Raw genomic sequence first — 20,019 nt, 5'->3', positions numbered from 1 at the left:
GGATTAAACAGAGATCTCTGCTGGAGCTCGGAGAAGAGTCTGTATCCCACTACTGTTTAACCCTTCCCTGGTCACATCAAGTTGAACCTCTTCTTGCCAACAGCACTTTCTACTTGCGGTACCTACTTGTGCTAATGAAACTTTGCTTACTCTTAAAGTCAAGTTTAGCTTCCCTTATTCCTTTGTGCCTAAAGAAAGGAATCTGTGAACTCAAAGATTTGTATAAACCTCGGCCACAGATGTTAGTTCCACCCCATTTTCATGCATAGTCACCTAGTTCACAGAAAGCCCCCAAACCATTTCTACTCTCATTAGCTGCAGTTGCAAAGACATTGGCTAAAATGTTCTACTACTGCCAAATATTCCAGACCACTTCATGTGTATCTGATTGCTTGCACCACCCTTTACTTTGCTTACATTCTGATACTGAAAGCAATTATCTTCTGGCAGGCTGGATAAGTTCTTGGTAATATTGTTTCAGCAATGAGCACAGCAAGAAGCTTTTTCTGAAAACACGCAGTGAATACATTAACAGGGAAGCCTAAAAATTAGTGAATTATATGAGGAACAGAGAGTAACAGGACCAATAATGGACAGAAACGATAAAGATGAACCAACCATACTTATATTAGTGATACCAGGACATGATGACACCAAGTCTGTGTTATGTGTTCTATCTTGGTTTCTTTTTACATATTGCACCAACAAAGCAACATTTCCAGAACCTTCATAAAATGTTCAAGTGCATATTACATTTTAACTTGTTGTGGGGCTCCCCCTTCCACAAAGTCCCAGGTAGTTCTTTGACAACTTTGAAAAAGCTATCCAGGTTGTCTGAACTACCTGGGCAAGCAACCAACTAAAAAGTAAAGTGTATCCTTGAACACACTCAGTTGAACTGCACTGTATCAAGGAGCACTGAAACGATGAGGGTTGGTGTCTTTGGTTCAGCCTCACCCCTGGATGTTAGAAATGATTGAAAGGCTATGATGATCCCAGCAGCTCAAGAAATGATCTCAAGTATCATCCGTTAAATTGCAACAGAAGGCAGCAAGCATCAAGTCAGACATTCTGTGAAGTGATTGGAGAGGATCAGGCACTCTGTTCCAATGTCCAACCAAAGAATCTTCCATGCCCACAAAAGAGACTAGGGACCCACTGGCAACAGAGAAGGTGAGGGTCTCTTAGTTCCCATCAGAATGGTTTCCATATTTGCTACTGACCCCAAAGATCAGTAAACCTCTCCATTCAGGGCCAAACCAATTGGAGCATCTCTTAAATGCTGCCAATGTCAAAGCAAAGACGTTGTTTGTCACCTGGCATCATGAGGAGGCTGCTTTGCAAAGCTGCTTCTAGATATCCTGAGGGGTGTGAAATGACTAAGCCCAATGAAGAAGCAATTGGAAGGAAATGCTCTTTGCCTCCAAGTCCACTCAGTTTCCCCAGAGACAGTTCTTTGAAGCAGTTCCCTAGCAAAGTTATGGCAACAAATCATTTGTTTTGGGAGGAGTGTCCTTTGCAGAGCTACCCCCTGCAAAACAGGGGTGGGGGCCAAAACCTACCTGCACAGGGGGCACTTGATAAAAGAACCCCACTAGAAATTCAACAGTACCATTGTTGCTTTGGTAGAGACTGACTAAAAGAGCTGCCCCCAAGAAAATAGGAAATGGAGGCAGAAGCTCCATAGGGAGAGGGTGCATCATTTCCCCCAGTAATGGGCTTTTTGCCCCCAGCCCAAGTTTTCCCAGGGACTGCTCTCCAAATGAAGCCATGAAATCTCCTGGGGTTCTCATTTTAATGAGGGCTGGGAAAGAATTCCAGGTCTTCTAATTGAAATACACTTCCAGACCCGAATCAGATGAATGCTGATGACTCATCACACAACTACCTGCTCAATGGGCAGAGAGAGCAACTCATTTCATCCATTCAAATGATGGGATGTCATTAATTAAAACCAAAATTGATATTGTATAGTGATCTTCATCACACAGAACGTCTTTGTATCTTTACAGAATTCTTTTTACCTCTTTGTTGGCTCTGTCTGCTTGAACTAGAGTTCCGTTCAGGCATGGTTCTACATAGTGGAGTTCTTCATTATACTGCAGACAGGAAAAGAAACAAGAAAAAAGTGGGGCATTTAATATATGCCTTTGAAAAACATAATTTAAGTTAAGGACAGAAAATGTGTATGGAACAAAGCCAACATAAAATTCAATGCTTTCTTCTCTTTTCAAAAACAGCAACTTCTCCTCCTCAGTGCTTTAAACAATGGCATTTTAAAGGCGAAACATGCATTCAATTTGTATGTAAAGGAGATACAGTGCAGGAGGCAGTCCACAAACCATCCCATCATGCTGTATGGCACATGCACACTGAGCTTTAGGTGGACCAGCCGACAAAAACTTCCCAAGCTGAACTGTGTCTGCCACCCATAGTGCAGCTCAGCCTTTACTTCCCACTCCTCTGAGTCAGCCCTGGCAAATATTTAAATCAAGGCAACACACACTGGCTTGGTCTCTGTCTTTCCATCTCTGAAGGCTACAGAGTTTGCACTCATGGGATGGGGCTTTCAGGCCTCCTGCTTCTCTTTGTACTTTTCATATTCCTGCTGGGAAGCTCCAGCGGAAGGGGTGAGTTTCCAGCATATCCCCTTGCCTCTTGGGCGAATGCAGGAGCAAATAAGGATGCAAGCCACTATCCCAGAACTGATGGGCTGTTTTAGAATTGTGGTGCCTTGTTAACCTCCTTCTCTGGCTTCACACAACACAATAAGCCATGGTGATTCCTGGCTGAGGCTTGAATTTTCCAAACTGCCCCTGGAATGCAGCACAATTCAGCATGGCTTCAATAAGCCACAACAGGCTTATGGCTTATTTCATGAGAACCAGATCACGGCATGTGTGGGTAGAGGGGTTAAAAATGAAACAGCTCAAGCAACCTTGAGTTGGGGTGTAAAAGGCAAAGGTAAAGGTTTCCCCTTGATGTTAAGTCCAGACATGTCTGACTCTAGGGGGTGGTGCTCATCTCCGTTTCCTAGCCGAGGGAGCCAGCGTTTGTCCGCAGACAGTCTCCGTGGTCATGTGGCCAGCATGACTAAACACCGAAGTGCACGAAACGCTGTTTACCTTCCCACCAAAGTGGTACCGTTTCATCTACTTGCATTCGCATGCTTTCGAACTGCAAGGCTGGCAGGATGAGTTGGGGGGGGTGTTTCAAAATCATGGCATTACATTCTGCAGAGGTGGGGGACCTATTGGTCTGGTCTACTCCAGGGGATTGGCATAATTTGTCGTTATTTGTTTTTCGGCGCAAGGCCAAGACCTTTTTATTTAAATGTTATTTTAACTGTTGATTCTATTTATTAATTTTAAATTATTATGCCAGGATATCTCCAGTTTTTTATGCATTTGTACAGATATATATTTATTTATGCGTTGGAAGCCGCCCCGAGGCTTATGCGAATGAGGCGGCATACAAGTATTCCAAATAAATAAATAATCAATCCAATTTATTTCTGGATGCTAATGGGGGATCCAGTGAAAGCCTAATCCCATGTGAAACAGCACACTGTGGAGGGCCCTTGACTTGATGGTGTGTGGGTTCGCTCTCTGGCATGGAAAACCCCACTCTGTTCCTTGATATTCTGGCGAGTCACAGTCAATGAAACAGGCTGGATGTTGCCTAGAGCACAAATGGTGTAAGACTGGAAATGAAGATGCCTGAGGCATGACCTACAGAACATTAACATGCCTCTTGCACAGCAGTGCCGCCAGCAAAGGGTTCTGCACTGTGTCAGTTGTGCTCTTGAGCAGCCATCCAATGGAGCCCTTTTGGGTGGTTCACAGATTGCTAACAGTCTCCTCAGCAAATGGAGTGCTAGTCCCTTTGAGAACCAGCTGTGACCTTTTGCATCACTCTTTGAGGACCAAGTTACTCATTTTCACAACAAGCTTGATGCTCCTGTTACTGCAGCTCCAGGCAAGTGTCCACACCACTATCTGGTCTGCTTTTGTGGGACCAGTGTCAGTTGCAGCAGCCTGACGACAGCGACAAGGTCCTTGCAGCGTGTGACTCATCACGTACCCTCTTGATCCCAGCCTTCTGTCCAATCAAAGCTAGCAGAACGGGTAGGATGGGGTGCATCAGGAGAATAATAAATGCATATTTCTACGAAGGGCTTGCTCCTCAATGCAACCAGGAAAATTCATGCGGCTCTCCTTGCCCCACAACAGCTTTATTTATTTACAGAGAAATCAAGCAACACAGATGCCTTGAAGGGAGGACGGTTATCCTGTTTATTTCCAGCCCTTCATACACATGGAATGAATGACAACAGAAGTACCACCCAGCCACCACCAAGCTATTTTGATGGTAGCTTGTCAGCAGCATGGGAATAAATTGTAATCCCACTACCTGGGGCTGCACACTGCAAAAGCAGGCTTCCCTGCTATTGCCAGTGAGCCTTACAGCGCTCGGTTGTGCCCCCTCTTCAGCTAACCAGTTCTCACCTGCTCAAGCTGCCTCTAGGCACTGCACTGCTCACAGCCTGCTCCATATTCAATATCTGTCCCCATCACCCATGAGGATAGTTCAGTGCTCTTTGACAATCTTTAATTAATTAAACTGGCACATAGGCAAAAGTGTTTAATTTGGACCATGTCGACCGTTAAGTGAATACTAATCTAAAATTAATAATGCCATCTGAAATCAGATCTTCATCTTTGATGCTTTTGTGGCCAGTTTCTCTATAAGCCTTTTCTCAATTCTAGTGCATGCTAATTTATTTTGAAAACACCCCTGGGAAAATTCCTCTTTGGACAACTGTTTCAGGGACATTTTTATATTTTGACAGTTCCTGCACCCAATTAACACCCACACATCCTCCTCCTCTTCTTCTCTTCTGTGTCTTCTTCATGATTATTCTTAAAAGGATGAAAAAGGGGCCTTCGTAACGAAATAGTCCTGAAGAACATCGCTTCTATTTACATGAATAAGAGTGCTGTCCTTCGGGGGTGCCCAGAACCCTCCGAACTACTTGGATCATGGGCATCCTACACGGGACAGAAGCAGTGTAGAGGCAAAGGTTGCCTCCGCATGCCATCTGCCGTGCAAAGCAGTCGGACGGCATTTTTCAGCAGTCTTAACTACAGCGCTTCAGAGTGGGGGGGGGGAGACTGAAGTGTTGTCACGATGCCTCATATCTTGGCAGCATGTTTGCTTCCCTCCCCACCCCCAGAAAGCCCACTAAGTAACTTTATTTTCTGAGGTCGTCTCATGACCTCAGAAAAGCAGCCAGCACAGTTCTTTGCCGTTTTGATGCCAGAGCTGTTTCCTGATATAGGAGCCAGGACTCCAAAAAAAAAAAAAAAAAAAAAATCCTATGGACTTCTAGAGACTGTCTAGGAGCCATTAGGTTGCTCTGCGGGGGAATTTTTTCCCCAAGAACTTTTGTTCTTTCTGCACCAAATCCCCACAAGGAATTTTAACCTTAGGAAAGATTAAGTAGCTGTCTGTGTATTACAAGATGGCTGCTGTGAAAAAGAAAATGCAAAATAAAATTCCAGTACGCTCATGAAATGCTGGCAAGAGCTCCTTTGAAACACAGCTTAAGCCAACTTCCAATCACCAATGCAAAAGAAAAATTTATCTTTGAGTGCTGCATCATTTTTCACTCCTCTGTTTATTATCTAAACTTTATTTTTAAAGTAAAATTATAAAGGTTTAAATTCTCCCTCCCTTAGCACAGCATGTTAAAAAACAACTACAAGAACATTCTCTCCAATTAAATTCATTTTTTAATGTAGAACCTACAGTTCAACATGAAGACATCTGAGGCAGGAAACAATAAAAAGAAGGCACCATCCACTGAAAAAATAAATAAAGGGATGGGAAGTCCAATAAAGAGCTCTTGATATAATCACTCACATCAGATAATGACAGGGTAATCACCCATATCAGTATTTCGTAGTCTAGTGTCCTCCAGAAATTTTGTTCTACAACTCTCAGGATTCCTGAGAATTAGCCAAGGTAGCTGGAATTGATGGGAATTAAAATTCCAACTATTTGGATGAAAACAAGTTGGAGAAGGCTAACTTGCAATATCAGCTCCTTTCTTTATCTGTAATACTTCAATACGGCTTAATATAATGAAATCCCTAAACAGTATCCTTTCATGATGGATGAGGCTATCAATGACTATTTGTCATGATGACCATTAAGACTGTGAGAATCAGCAAAACTTTTGCTCACCAAAGTTCTCCAAATTGTATCTCAAAGTTCAAGTCATCTCAAGCCTGTATCAGAATATGAATTTTGTATGTGTTGGGGGTGGGGGGGTTTTGTTTCTCTTAAAAATCTATGCATGTTTTTCTGTGCATTTTTCCAGGTGGACACATCAATTGTGTATATCTTTAAAATATTCACTGGCATTAGAGCTACTATCATCTACTGAAACTATATGACCTCCACTGCTAGGGCAGTGTTCCTCCGAAAGCCAACCTGTGGGATCGTGAGGAGGATGCTACTGAACTCAGTTCCTGCTTTGGATGGATCCTGTATGGATCGGCTTACTCTCATTGTAAGAATGAAGGAATTTCTATTCATGGGAGCAACGGGGCCACATATTAAGAATATAGGATAATCTCATATATTCTTAATACATGGCTTCCCTTCTAATGATATGTCCATATTGTACAGTATGGAAGTGTGACTTAATGTTCATTCTTTCAGCCTCGAGAACATGATATTTCACAATAAAGGTCTTTATGACACACTGGCTGGGCTCACTTCATGTCAAACAACCATGCATGGTTTCCACAGTGTGTGGATTTCTGCCTGAGTTCACAGGTCAGGTGATAGCTTGGTTTCCTGGGCAATGCAGTTTCTGTGCTTTCCATTCCATCCTTCTGCTCTCTGCATGCATCCTGGTAGCCCCCATGAGCAAAATCTCCTTCCTTGCTCTGTTGCTCCCTATGGAGCTTGACCACTCCATTCTGATTAGCCTGCTGAGGTTCCCAGGCAGGTTCTCCCCGTTCCCCTGGAATGCACCAGCATTCTGAAATGCCTCCAAGCCAGTCCAGTCCCCAAAGACTTTTTATTAAAGCATAATAAATGCTTTTTGCTACAACTCACACCTTCTCTCTCCAAGCAATTACCAATTATCCGAAAGTAAACAGGGAGATGGGCACATTGCTTGGCCAATAGGAATAAAACGGTGCTAATTGTGTTGCAAGGGAGCTGAGAGGATTAGAGAATGGATGGCTGAGCAGCCTCTTCTGAGGTTACTCTTTCCACTGGGCTCCATGGTGTTTCCATACCAACAATGTCAACATGGAGTTTCCAGGATAACTGGAGAAGAGGCGATGCAGTGTGGAAACACTTCCAAGGTTTTCATGGTATTGGTGACTCTTGCTTCTGTATAGCCGTCCCTCCATGGTTTCCTTATCACCTGGCTGGGCTTTCCTGGTTCGGTGCCGTGCTTCTTCTTTAACGCACTCTTCTGACCTGACTATCCATCTGCTCCCTAGCGTTGGCCAGCTCCTTTTCCCTAATACAGTGGCCAACTCACAGAAGGAGTTAGAACTGTAATAAAAGCACAGGAATCAGTATGCCCAAAGAGTATATATTACTCAGATCATTGCCTTTCTTCATAGCACCTTTAGTTAAAAGGATTTTACAGGGGTAGGTGGATAATTCTGTTCACAGGCAGAAGCAGACAAAAAGGGGTTAGGTCTGGGCAACCTATAATACGACTCAGTTTGTGGCAGGTTCATGTGTCCTCTGAGTTGGATCCAGAACTAAGCATACCTAGAGTATACCTATTAAAATGATGTGATTTAAGTTTGCCATGACTAATTTGAGTCTAGCTGATATATGTGGGACAACCCCAAGTGTAAGTCAAGATGCAACACTGTTTCCAGTGTTATGTGGAAAACTACCCTGTACCATTATCACCTACTGGTCCATCCAGCACAGTATTTTCGATGACACAAGCAGTCACCCTTTTCCAACCATGGGCACATTTGGCAGTCTGACAAATGGTGCCTGAGACAAATCATTCAAATTACCAAACATGCCTAAGGCTTAATAATGTTGCGTATCACAAAATGGCTGCCATCAAACAAAGAACAAGTAACCTGCCCAACAGAACAAATACAAGACAAAGGTGGACTCTGAGTCCCAACATAGTCAACAGTTTATTTGAACATGCAACTGGTATAAGGATGTGTTAGCCTAAAATAAAATATAAAACATTTTTATGGGGGTAGGGCATCTTGGGAGGAACCATGAAAAGTTGCCAGGAGGTCACTGTAGCCCATGAATACCCCATTGCTTTCATATTGTCTATACTGACAGCCGTTCCGTGTTTCAGACCTACATGTCTTTCTCAACTCTACCTGGAGAACTGAACTGAGGATCTTCTCCATGCAAAGCTTGTGCTCCACCAAAGCAAGTGCTCTACCAAAGCAAGTGTTCTACCAATCCTAAAGCCCTTCTCAGTGGGTCATTCCCTATTAATATGCTTCCACCATGGAAAAGGAAGGCAGTTTATAGTCACCTGCTTGGGTACCTTCAATATTGGCTCCTCTAGTTTGGGTAGGACTGGGCTACACAGATGTTAAAATAACCAAAGGGAGTAGCTCTCAAGGGTTCCTCCACACTGCCCCTTTCCTCCAGAAACTGAAACGTCAGTTTTAGTTCTGTCATACATACTGTACATACATACATACTTACATACAGGCCTCCTGCAATCAACCTTACTATGATACAAAGCACTTAACTGGAATTTAAAGGCTTTAACACAGCCAGAGTATTGTTAATTTACTGTACAGCTTCTATTTCTATAAAAGCATTTCTCCCAGGTTTCAGCCCTGGTCAGAATTAGCACCCAGTTTTTATGACAATATTGTTAATTTAATGCTTCACTTAGAATTTACTTCAAAGAAATGTGGAAAATGTGTGTGTGTTTTCCTTGCTACAGACATTTCTCTGTTCATGCTTGGATGATCCAACCTTCTATTTTAACTTGGACTACACAAAATCAAGTGCACTGTTTAACAGCTCTTTTTGTAATCCAATCATCTAGTCCATCAATTTTAGATGGATTTTTCAATGAGTTACCCAGGAAAACAACAATGATTTTTGCTACATTATCTTTTTACATTTATTCTCTGGAATGGTCTGCACTAGACTTTTGTCTGCCATTTATTCATGGATATATTTAGCTAAGAAATTATTCGAGGATGAAATGAACCCAATCTATATCAGGCAAAACCTCCATCTCTGTATCATTGAAGTATTTTTCACTATCCAGTGACATGCTTTAAGAGTTAATTGAATTTGTCCGTATGATCATGCACACTGTCCATAATTCCCATTGTCATTAATGAGAATTATAGACACAGTTCTTTGCATGGGCTAGCAAAATAAAAGCTAAGGAGGTGCAATGTGACATGAGAGAATTGGAAAAAGTTTCTTAAGTTTAGCTGATAATGCAGTTAAGCGGAGAAGCAATTTTGAAAAGGGAACGCAGGGTGAGCACTCTGGAAAACAATCACACCCTGTAATGTATAATGCCAGTATCTTTGTAGCAGCTGCACTGCCAAAGAGGAACTCAAGTGGCAGAGCAGCAGATTGTACTGAATCTCTCTCCAGGGCCAGTTTGCCACTCGGGGGCAGATGGCAGAGCATCCACATGGCATGGCAAGTTCCAGGTTCAAGCTCCAGCATCTCCATGGGGTGCTGGAAAAGGTTCCCTGCCTGCATCCTTGGAGAGTTGCTGCCGGTCGATGAAGCAGTTAGAAAGATGAATGGCCCACCATACAAGAAGGCAGCTTCCTTGATCCCTATGGCAGCACATCCTGTGCTGAACTATGGACTGGGGCGCCGCATCTCACTTGCACGTAAGCCAAGGATTCTCTCCTGCCATCACACACGTTCAGCAGCAAGCTCTGGGCCCCCTAAACAGGAGCCAGAGTAAGAGAAGGAACAGGAAGAGGTGGGGGTCAGAAGACTTCTGGCACTTCACACTTGAAAACAGTGGCCTAGGGGATAGGGCAGGGTCTCAGAAGGAAAAATCATGCTTTTTATTCACATTGGCTCTTTGCCCCAAACCAAACCAAACCAAACCAACCAAACCAAACCTGCATGAACATCATTCGTACATAGACATTCTTTTCCTAAATTTGCTTTTTCTGGAGAATGCAAAATGCAGCACAATTCACAGTGCTGATGAGCACAATGATTACCCACTGAGGGCACATTCCTGACATTCTCTGGGGAGAGGGCACAGGACCCTGAGCTCCTCTGGCCTTGGACCTGAGACTCTGACCGCAGAGACCCTGCCCCACCCTGCAGGGTCTCTGCAGGAAGAACGGTGTCAGCTGCCTCTCCAAAATTAGAAATCAGGGCTAATGACTTCCGCCTTATCCTGCCCCAGCCTCCTTTCCACCTCCTCCATGGTGCTTCATCTTGCTGGCTGAAAATGGCTGTCTGGACAAAATGCAGGGTGTGAGGCACAGGGAAGCAAAGAGCACTGCTGGAGTAGCTCCCATGCTGCATCGGATGCATATACGTCTCCAGGTCTTTGCATCAAGGACAGGGGATGCGCAAGCACTGAGAGTGGAGAATACTGGATCACGCTCTAAGTCTATTAAGTATTGTGAGTCAGATCTCACTGAGATCCTCCACTTACAGAAAGCTCTGGAATCTAGTAGAAGCTTCCATGAGCAGAACTGGGGCTGGGTGATTTTCACTAATTCACCCAACTTTGGTACTCCCCCCCATCTTTTTGCCATCATTCACTCAGTTTCAAAGAGCCACAGCACTTCTCTGGAGCAGAACTGGTATAGGGAGCTGTAGAGGGAACAGAGAATCAGCCAAGAGTTTCTCCATTCCTCCTCATGTTTCTGTTCATGGAAGACTCAGCTGGGTCTGAGGATCTTCCTTCAGCAGAGAGGATATAACTGAATACAAGTCTCTTAGTATCACGTTCAGACATGCGCCCCCTCAAACATATTCGGGATATTGGAGCTGATCACAGCATGCTGGAGGACAATTAACCTTTCCTGATAGAGAATGTAATTATGCTTTCCTATTGTGTGAGCTTCTGGAGACAATAATGTAATGAGTTATTATGGATTACTAAGGAATAGTAAAAATAAAAAATAATAACACAATAATAAGATTACTAATAATACACTTTTCCTGTGGGAGAAAGTAATTATCCTTTCCTATTATGTAGGTTTCTAGTGACAATGAAGTAGTAAGTAATTACAGATTAATAAGAAAGATTATTAAGTCTCAGCTTACTGGCTGTTATCTCTTAAATATACAATATACGTTTGACTGCTGGGTCCCAAGCTACACAACTTACTAGAAATGTTTAAGAATGAGCACAGGTTTAAAGCACATGAAGCACAGACAACTGTATCCTTAACACATTTCTGTTTGTTAAAGGAAGTTTACAATTCTAATGCTGACATGGATAACCCAGCCTCCCTATACATGTTTGTTTGTTCATCTGTTTATTTACTTAAAAGAAGTTCTGAGGTTCTTGGTTGTGAGATAGGAATATTTGGAGTATCCTGGGCCTTGGAAATCACTCCAAGGTCAGAGCTGGCAGCTGTGACTCCAAGGTCAGAACCACAACTTTGAAGCCAGTCGGGGGGAAAGTGTTCTGGGGACAGGAGGACTGATGCAATGCATCCCAGTGGCACCGCAGCCTGTCCTCCTTACAAGCCCATGCAAAAGATTTAGAGGGCCAAAATCATCCATCTAAGTATTTTGCAGGGAAAATAAAACATGCAGGCAACCTTCACTTCTTCTGCTCTCAGTAGGATGCCTGTATTCCTCTGAGTTCAGAAGGTCGTAAGTGTACATGCTGGAATGGACTGTAGCTTGCTTATATAGTTCCCTATTTTAGTATGTATACCCTACATGTCTAGTTTGGAGGTCTAATGCTCATGTGTATCATGTTTGCCACACTCCGTTCCATGACTAGCAAAGATCATAAAGCACGCCCCTGAACTAAATCAGAAAACCTGCACAGGAAGGAGTTTAGCAGTGGGTCTGTGGATCTGAAGGACCATCTGCCAAGTTGCTTACAAAACAAGAATGTGAACAACAAACAACAACAGGACTTCGTTCACCAGCGCTCACTCCAGAATCTGTTTCACTAGCCAGAGTCCTAAAATATGTGGAAATAATGAGCTGCCTCTATATCCCTACACTGTCAAGAAACCAAAATCTTCTCTATGCATATAATGAAAGTAGGAGTGGCTCAGTAGATCCTGAGATCTGCAGAAGAGCTTCAGAGTTGGTGCCATCCCATTCTTACAGATTAGGTGTTACTCGTGATCTTGTGCATGGCCTTCACTGCTTGTTCGCTAAATCCCTGGCTGGATTCCACATCAAGCACAGGGGGGTGGGGAGGGAAACCAACAAGTAAAAAAGAGGAGTCAAAGATACTCACAGCAATGATGTTGAAGAAATCATCATCTCCCAGGGTATCCAGAATGGATGACACTGTCTGCTTTGCGATTGTCAGGCGAAGCCCTTTCATACTGCCGCTAACATCCACTAAAATAACAACATCTTTGGGAGAAGTGGCTGCCTGGATGTACCTGGATCAAGAGAAGGGCAGGGAATGTAAATTGAGCCTGTAAACTTTTAGCTGCTTGCCTCCTTTGAAAGTCTTAGCAAGTGACTGGGACCTACCATTTTCGATTTCTGCAGTCAAATGCAATAACTCCATTTTCATCAGGCTCCCATTTAATACCTAGAAAAGGGGAAAATATTGCATTATACAAATCTCCATGTAAGTTCTGATAGTTCAAAGAGAAGTCATATTTTAATTTGTTGATCAGACAATGCTGCAGCAACATATCCATGTTTATTCAAAATGAAGTTCACCTGTGTTATTCCTAGAGGATTATAGCCTTAATAATTTTTTCTTGAAATGCAATAACTACATTGTGGGATTCCTCCCAGATGACTTTAGAATGAAGACAGCCGGGAATGGGTGATTAAGATGCTCCCTATGCTAGAACAGAAGAGCTGGCAATAGTCTTCAGTGGACCAAGCCAAGTCCATCTTGCATGTTCTTACTTGCCAGCAATTAAGTTCATACTTAATGGTATTACTCACAGACGAGGTGCCCAGATGTTTGCTATAGATCACTTGAACATACTGAGGTAATGTCTCTAATTTGTGGATCACGATAAATATGTTAAAGTAATTTTACATCATCATTATCAAAACAACCTAAAATCCCAATGTCACTATTGTTCCTGGCTTGACTTTTTGACAGCACAATGCAATGAAATCATTCACTATACAATCATTTCTTCCCTCGACCACAAAGTAATTTGAACCCTGCAGAATCTTTCCCAATTACCTGTAGATCTCACCAGTAGATCTCACCTTTCTCACATTAAAATGTAAGTGCAGTAAATGGAAAGTATAGGTAACAATTGTCTAAGGCAGAAGTGGACAGAATAGAGATCTCTTGGTGGTCTGCAGTAGATCTCTAAGGACTTCTGACATTAATGAGAGCAAGAGGATAAAACTGAAGCAGTGGCAACACCACCTCTGCCATGGCTCACTTGGTGCCAATTGCTATCCCTCTTAACCCCAGCGTTTCTCATCTGTAAAATGCAAGTATTAATGGGCTGTTTTGACTGGGGCTTGTCTTCTCTCTGGCTAGTTTTAGAGAGATATGCTAGAATTCCTGGTATTACGTTAACTTGCGTGCAGATATGTGGACATCTCAGTGGGAGAGCAGTAGACCACTGCCCCTGGAATCTCCACTTTGTGTTTGGTTCTGGTAGGTAGACCGCATGGTTCTGATAAAGAAACAAACACATCCTGCAAGCCTGACATCCACCTACGCCTGAGTTAAGGAATGAGCAACAAAGAATGAATTAACCAGCAGTGTTAGAATGGAATGCTTTAATCTGGGCCAGCTACAGGGAGCACTCTGATGGGTACATTTTTCTTGTTTGTAGGCCATTTAAAGAGAATTAGTTTTGAAGGCTGGATTTTATCGATGCTAAGTTACTGAATCTAAAGTTTACTTTACCTGAGGTAAATGGGGTTCTACCCAAAGTTCAGCACGACTGCCAAAATCCAGACAATTTGTACAAACTATGTGGAAATTACTCACTATATACCTGTCTCTGCAAGTGTTTGTGTAATACTTGAAGGCAAGGATTGATGTTTTGCTTGGTGCGGCAAGACTTTTAAAAGTTTTGGTCCCACTAAGGAGTCTACAGGATTTGGTCTCTCCGTCAGGCTGCACAATGTTCCAGGCCAACACTGGCTTTGATGTGAGGCTTTCAAACTAAAGCTAATTGATTTTTGGTTTTGGATTGAATAAATTTGGTTTCTGGGTTTGGACTTATCTATGTGTCCAGGAAATCCAAGAGGTACAACTATCCCTGAACTGTACCACTTTGGACTCTGAATAAGAGCTCAAAAATCTGGATGCCTCCCATGTCCTAACCAGGGATAAGAAATGAGTGGTGCTCCAGATGTTTTTGGACTGCGCTTTCTATCAGCCTGCGCCAGTGGTGAGGGACAATGGCAGCCTGAGCCCGCAGAATCTGAAGAGCCACTTGTTCCCCATCCCTGTCCCAAAGCCCCTCCTTGGAACAAGCATGTCAGGGAAAAGACTTCTGATCTAGTCTTCTCACTGATATGCTAGTTTTCTATGTTCTGGGCTTTGTTTATTTACCTATGTGCTTACACGGGAAACACTGAAACATGTGATGATCTACCTTCATGTCGAGCGAGGGGGTAGAGTCCCAGGAAGTTGGCCGCATATTCAGCTCTGAACAGTAATTTGGGATTAAACAGCTAAGCCATAATTGGAATACAACATTTCTAATGTAATGTTTGTTTCAAAATATGACTCTTATATTAAGTAAGTGAAATAAATTGGATTTCACTTCTGAAATACGAGTCTGATGTGCTGATCCTGGGAAATCTGGCTCATTTGACCTCGACAAATTTCCTGCCTGCTTCCCACACAGTACTTGGAAGTGGCCAAGTCAGGGAGGTAGGAGGTGGACGTCTGTCTCTAAGATGGGCCTCATTATACACATTTTACAAAACAGAAATGTGCACAAGTCACATGATTTGCACAAATTGGAATCACAAGTTTGGAAGCTGAAACCTACATCATTTTACCATGATTTGTTGTAAGCCGCCCCGAGGCTTCGGCGAATGGGGCAGCATAAAAATGGTTTAATAAATAAATAAATAAATAAATAAATAAATAAATAAATAAATAAAATTTGCACAGTGGAGCTAGAATGACATAGTTTTCTGCTTTCATTTGGACAAGTTCAATTTGAGCATGTTTGTTGTTATTTTTTTAGGGGGAAAAACAACGCAAACCATGGCCCATCGTACAGGCAGAAGTCCATGAGGTGGACTTGCACCATAGTGAGCTGGTGCCAGCACAGTGCTGGCAACCAGATTCTGGAGAACGGAACTGTGAAAGTCCACTGGTTTTAGCCGCCTTCTTTCAGTTCTTCACACATCTCTAATTCAGATATCATGGCAAATTGTAGCTTAGAATCCAAACTATGGGGGCTGAGCAACAGCCTTAATTATGTTTGGCCAATTTGATATCTCTTATCAAACCATAGAGTGTGGCTTTTGATTCTAGTTTGTTGGACGATTGCAAGCCATGGTTTGCCATTTCAGATACCATGAAAAATAACTATATGGAAAGTTAAGCTTGAGCAGTATCCATACAAAATAAAATAATCATAATTAAATGACCTTTGTTGGTTTCAAAATTGCCTTGGTTGACTTTAGAATCATGGTACAGAAATAAATAAATACATACAGTGTTTTAAAATCACAGTAAATTATGCAAACACTTAACTCATTTCAACTAATAGTGCTTTACATAGTATTCCAGTATGCAAAATATACTAAGTAGCCTCACAAAAACCTTGGTCATAATTCACTAGTAATCTCATTTTACTATCTACTGAAGTTGCAGAATCATGATTGCCAAATGAACTGAGCTGATACTTGAATCTGTGTCTCCTCTGTACGTTTCCAAGACAAAATATGGAAACCTGAGTGTTTTCAATGCAGAAACCCCTTACAGTAATGCGCTGTGGAATTTCTAGTCATGTACAATCCAAATTACTTGGAAAGAGAAGGAAACAGCAAGCTGGAGTCAGCCTACCCATGAGCAGAGTTCTAACCACAGCTCTTTCCCACGGGCAGAAGGGAGAAAGGCAGTGTTTAATTCATTCTGCCTTTCCACTCATACTCTGCCCATCACTCAGCTTTGAAGGCCTGGGAGCACCAAGGTGGGAGAGAGCATGAGAGCTGCAGGACATTCAATGAAAACTGCCTCCTCCTCTTTATCAAGCAGGAGTCCCTTCTAGATCTCCATCCTTTCTGTTCTTAGAAGGACAAGTCCAAATCCAACCCAGGATTTTCCTGCCCACCTATATATGGAAACGGCAGTAACAACTCCCCCCCGCATTACTAATTCATAACTCCAAGACTTCACCATGAGCAGCAATCAGAACTAGCCAGCAAAATTAAAATTTGACAGCAGAAAGAAATGATGTGATAATATTCATTTAGGTAAGCAAACCCAGAAACAATTGAAGTACTCTAAAATTATCCACTTTAACATTTGTATTTTTAGTTACATGTCTTCACTGCCACAGCTGCAGAGTCAGCTGCCTTAAGTCATGTTTTCTAAATTCCCAAGCAAAATTAAAACTTCCTTTCTATTAAAGATTTGGATAATGCTGCAGCAGGAGAGAAGTCCTCAGGGCTTCAGCTGTCTCCACCAAGAAAATGAGAAAGGTTTTCTGCCTTGGACCCTCTTGGAGTGTATGCAGAACTTGTGAAATTTCATGTTAGAACAATTTCAACCTGACACAAAGTAAGTTCAGGAAATCATGTTATAGGAACTACGTTTGCAGCACCAACATCTGATTAAGGACTCTCTTCCCCTCCCAGCAGTATTTTGGTGCCGGGTTCCCCACTGGGGTGTTTGTGGGCTCCAATGAGATCCGGCTACTTAAATTCTTGTTTTAGAGTTTTTAAAAACATAGGAAGCTGGCATACTGGTATATGAAGCACCACCGGAGTTTTGCTTCTCAATACGTGTGTGTTTGAACATCACCAGTTTGCTTTCTAGGAAATGGATTGTGTTTGATGGGGCAAATATGTCATCTGGAATCTAGGATACAGCCCCTAACTCTGTCTTATATGCAGCCTGAACCTCTGAGACTCACCAGCTTGCCTTCTTTGAAATGGATACTGGAGCAGAAAACTGTGAGTTCAGAAGAATATTTTTGTCTTTCAGAGTCCAGACCCCACCACTGTCTTGTACTGAGAGTTTTGGAGAAGTTAGTGTTCTTTCTTTTACCTTCAATCGTTTGCCAGTTGGGAATGGGCAGTTAGACATTTTGCGAATGAACTAACCTCTCCCACTCCCCGCATGTTGGGCAGACACCTGATGGAAAACCCCAGAGAACCCATTCAAAATCCACAGGGTGCTCCCTGGCCTGAAGGCCTGGAGAGTTCTGTTTGGTGTATGTGCTTTTGCTTCTTGGCGTAAGTAGAGGATGAAAGGCAAGGGGTAATTTATATAAAAGAATTAGATACTTCAACAGATATCCAATTTGATTTAGAATTATTTGACTTTACAGAGGTATATCTGACCCTCCCTTTATTCTGAGAGTAAAGTACTTCACTTCCCTACTGTCCACTCAGCTGCTTTAGGCGCAGACCCTCTCCCTTAAAGAAAGTGAGGAAGTGGCAGGCCTTTGGGGTGGGAGCAAGTGGGCTGGGGGAATCAAGCCTGCCAGCAAACAACCGCAACAAAGTACCTTTGTCCTCACCTGGGTACTGCCTGAAAAAGCCCTTTGCACTTCCGAAGTATTGCCATATAAGGGAAGGGTCACGGTCAAAGTTGTCAACAAAGACTTTGTTTAATGATTCAGACCAATAGACTCCGTTCACAATAGCAGGATCTGAAAAAGAGAAACGAGAAAGTGTGAGAGAAGCTGGGCTGGGCTGAAGAGTATCCAAGGGCATCTCATTTGTGATGTGATTTACTCCAAATGATGCCAACAGGCACAAGAAGGAAGAGCATCCCCACCCCGCATGTGTGGCCTCAAAGGCTCTTACTGGAGCCCCCTACCCTGCCTTCCAAAGAGGGGAGGGCTGGGACTAAAGGGAGGGGCTTTCCCGGTGCCAAATCTGATCACTTTCCACTTTTAAATACTTGACCAGGCTTTCTAGCTTGCCAGCTGTTTATACTCTGGTGGTACTTTGATTGCTGTTCACTTGTTCTTGCTCTCCCTCTCCCTTGGGGGCAGGGGGTGGGGACAACTCTGGCCAGGCTTTGACTGCATCACCATGGTGCATTTCTATTTCTTCTTCTTCTCCCGTAAACTCAGAGTTCTAGAAAACTGAAAAGCAGCAGAGATAAGTGCCAGGAGCTGGGTTTCCCTTTATCCAATTGAAGCAGCAGTCTCTTTGCAAAATAACTCTTTATTTCCAATTCACAGTTAGCAAACAAGAGCCACAAGAAGTCTCTGTGCCAGAACAAAGTGAACTGTTGGACCCAAACTAGAAATTATTTCTGAAAACCCTGGGCCCCACCCCTCTGGTTGTGCCCCTCTGGAGAAGAACTAGCCTCCTAGATTTACGCAGGCCTTTTAGAGTGGCACTGTGTCATGAGGTCAGGGTCCAGACTGGGCTTATCCCCTTCTGATCCCATGTTCCCCCTGCTCACCTCCAAACCCTGTCTGTTCCCATGGTCTGCCTGAGCACCTAGGGATGGTGGCCTTCAGATAACCCCTCTCCTGACCACCGCACTGATTCCCACACTCCCTATTTCCTAGCCATCACAGTGGTACACTGTGAGAGTTGGTACATCCCTGACCCTGGGAAGTACACCAAGAATAATTGCCCCTTTCATTCCCAACATTCTGCTTTAAATGAGTACTTCGGAGAAAGAGAGCATTGCTTGCTACAGTTTCTCTAAGAAAAGGGACCTTCAGAGGTGAACAATACCAGCTAGGGCAGCATGGGTGCAAGAAGCCAAGGCAAGAGGGGTTGGGAAGGCTACCTTTGGCTTAGAAGAGGGGCTTGCCCCAAAAGCAGTAGGAGTGGCCAGTCTGGGCTGGCAACTCGAAGGCTGTTACTGGATGCCAAAGGTACCTCTGCTCTCTTCCTACAAACATGCTCAGAGCCTGAATCAAGGTCACCCATCATGGAGCTGGAGCTGGGTATCCCCATTTATCTCCAACATTGTCAATGTACATTAACACATTTATCCATCCAATGTGCACAAAGAACTGTTGCCAGAGGTTGAGAAGACTCATCCCCAGCAGCTGAGTTGGTGCCTAACAGTACAACACAGTAAAAAAGAACAACAGGCTGGTGGACCCTGTCGACAAGAATTGGTCAGGACTGACGCTATGGAATAAAGGTGATAAATGTGGAGATAAATTGCCAGCTGGTGAGACAGTTGAACCATTGGGTGATGATGGGATCGAAGGAGCACAAAAGGAGGATAGTAAGATTGAAGAGAAGTTCAACTCTTTTCATCTGTCTTCACAGCAGAGGATACAGGATAGATAACTGTTCTTGAACCTGCACATTCAGGAAGGGATGTTGAGGAACTGAGGTAGGTGGCAAACGATGAAACTTGCAACCTTACTGATGAAAGTTAATATATCACCAGGCCCAGTCAGTATTCATCCTAGAGTTATTAAAGAACTCAGATATGAAATTGCTGATCTTCTTACAAAAATATGTAACATTCCCTAAAAGCAGCCCCTGTATCAAGGACTGGAGAACAGCCAATGGAACACCAATTTTTAAGAAGGGATCCAAGACAGATCCAGGAAATTACAGGCTGGTTAGCTTAACATCTGTTCCAGGTAAACAGGCTGAAAGTGTTATTAAAAACAGAATTTGTAAACATACAGAAGGACATGCCCTGCTGAAAAAGAATCAACA

The 20,019-nt window shown here is 43.1% G+C and overlaps 1 protein-coding gene across 1 annotated transcript in view; it reads right to left on the bottom strand.

The window, feature by feature from the left end:
- Positions 1-20,019, bottom strand: part of CACNA2D3 (calcium voltage-gated channel auxiliary subunit alpha2delta 3) — a 648,113-nt gene that overhangs the window by 330,626 nt on the left and 297,468 nt on the right. The window contains exons 6-9 of the mRNA XM_044451514.1: positions 17,889-18,020; positions 12,718-12,778; positions 12,473-12,623; positions 2,025-2,099 (exon numbers count right to left, since the gene is read on the bottom strand). Coding sequence (XP_044307449.1) covers positions 2,025-2,099; positions 12,473-12,623; positions 12,718-12,778; positions 17,889-18,020 — 419 coding nt within the window. The remainder of the gene's footprint in view (positions 1-2,024; positions 2,100-12,472; positions 12,624-12,717; positions 12,779-17,888; positions 18,021-20,019) is intronic.

This window comes from Varanus komodoensis, unplaced genomic scaffold (assembly GCF_004798865.1).
Source record: "Varanus komodoensis strain SLA01 unplaced genomic scaffold, ASM479886v1 scaffold6_2, whole genome shotgun sequence".
Lineage (NCBI taxonomy): Eukaryota > Metazoa > Chordata > Lepidosauria > Squamata > Varanidae > Varanus > Varanus komodoensis.
The sequence above is the reverse complement of the archived record's forward strand: the minus strand, read 5'-3'. Positions and strand labels throughout refer to the sequence as shown.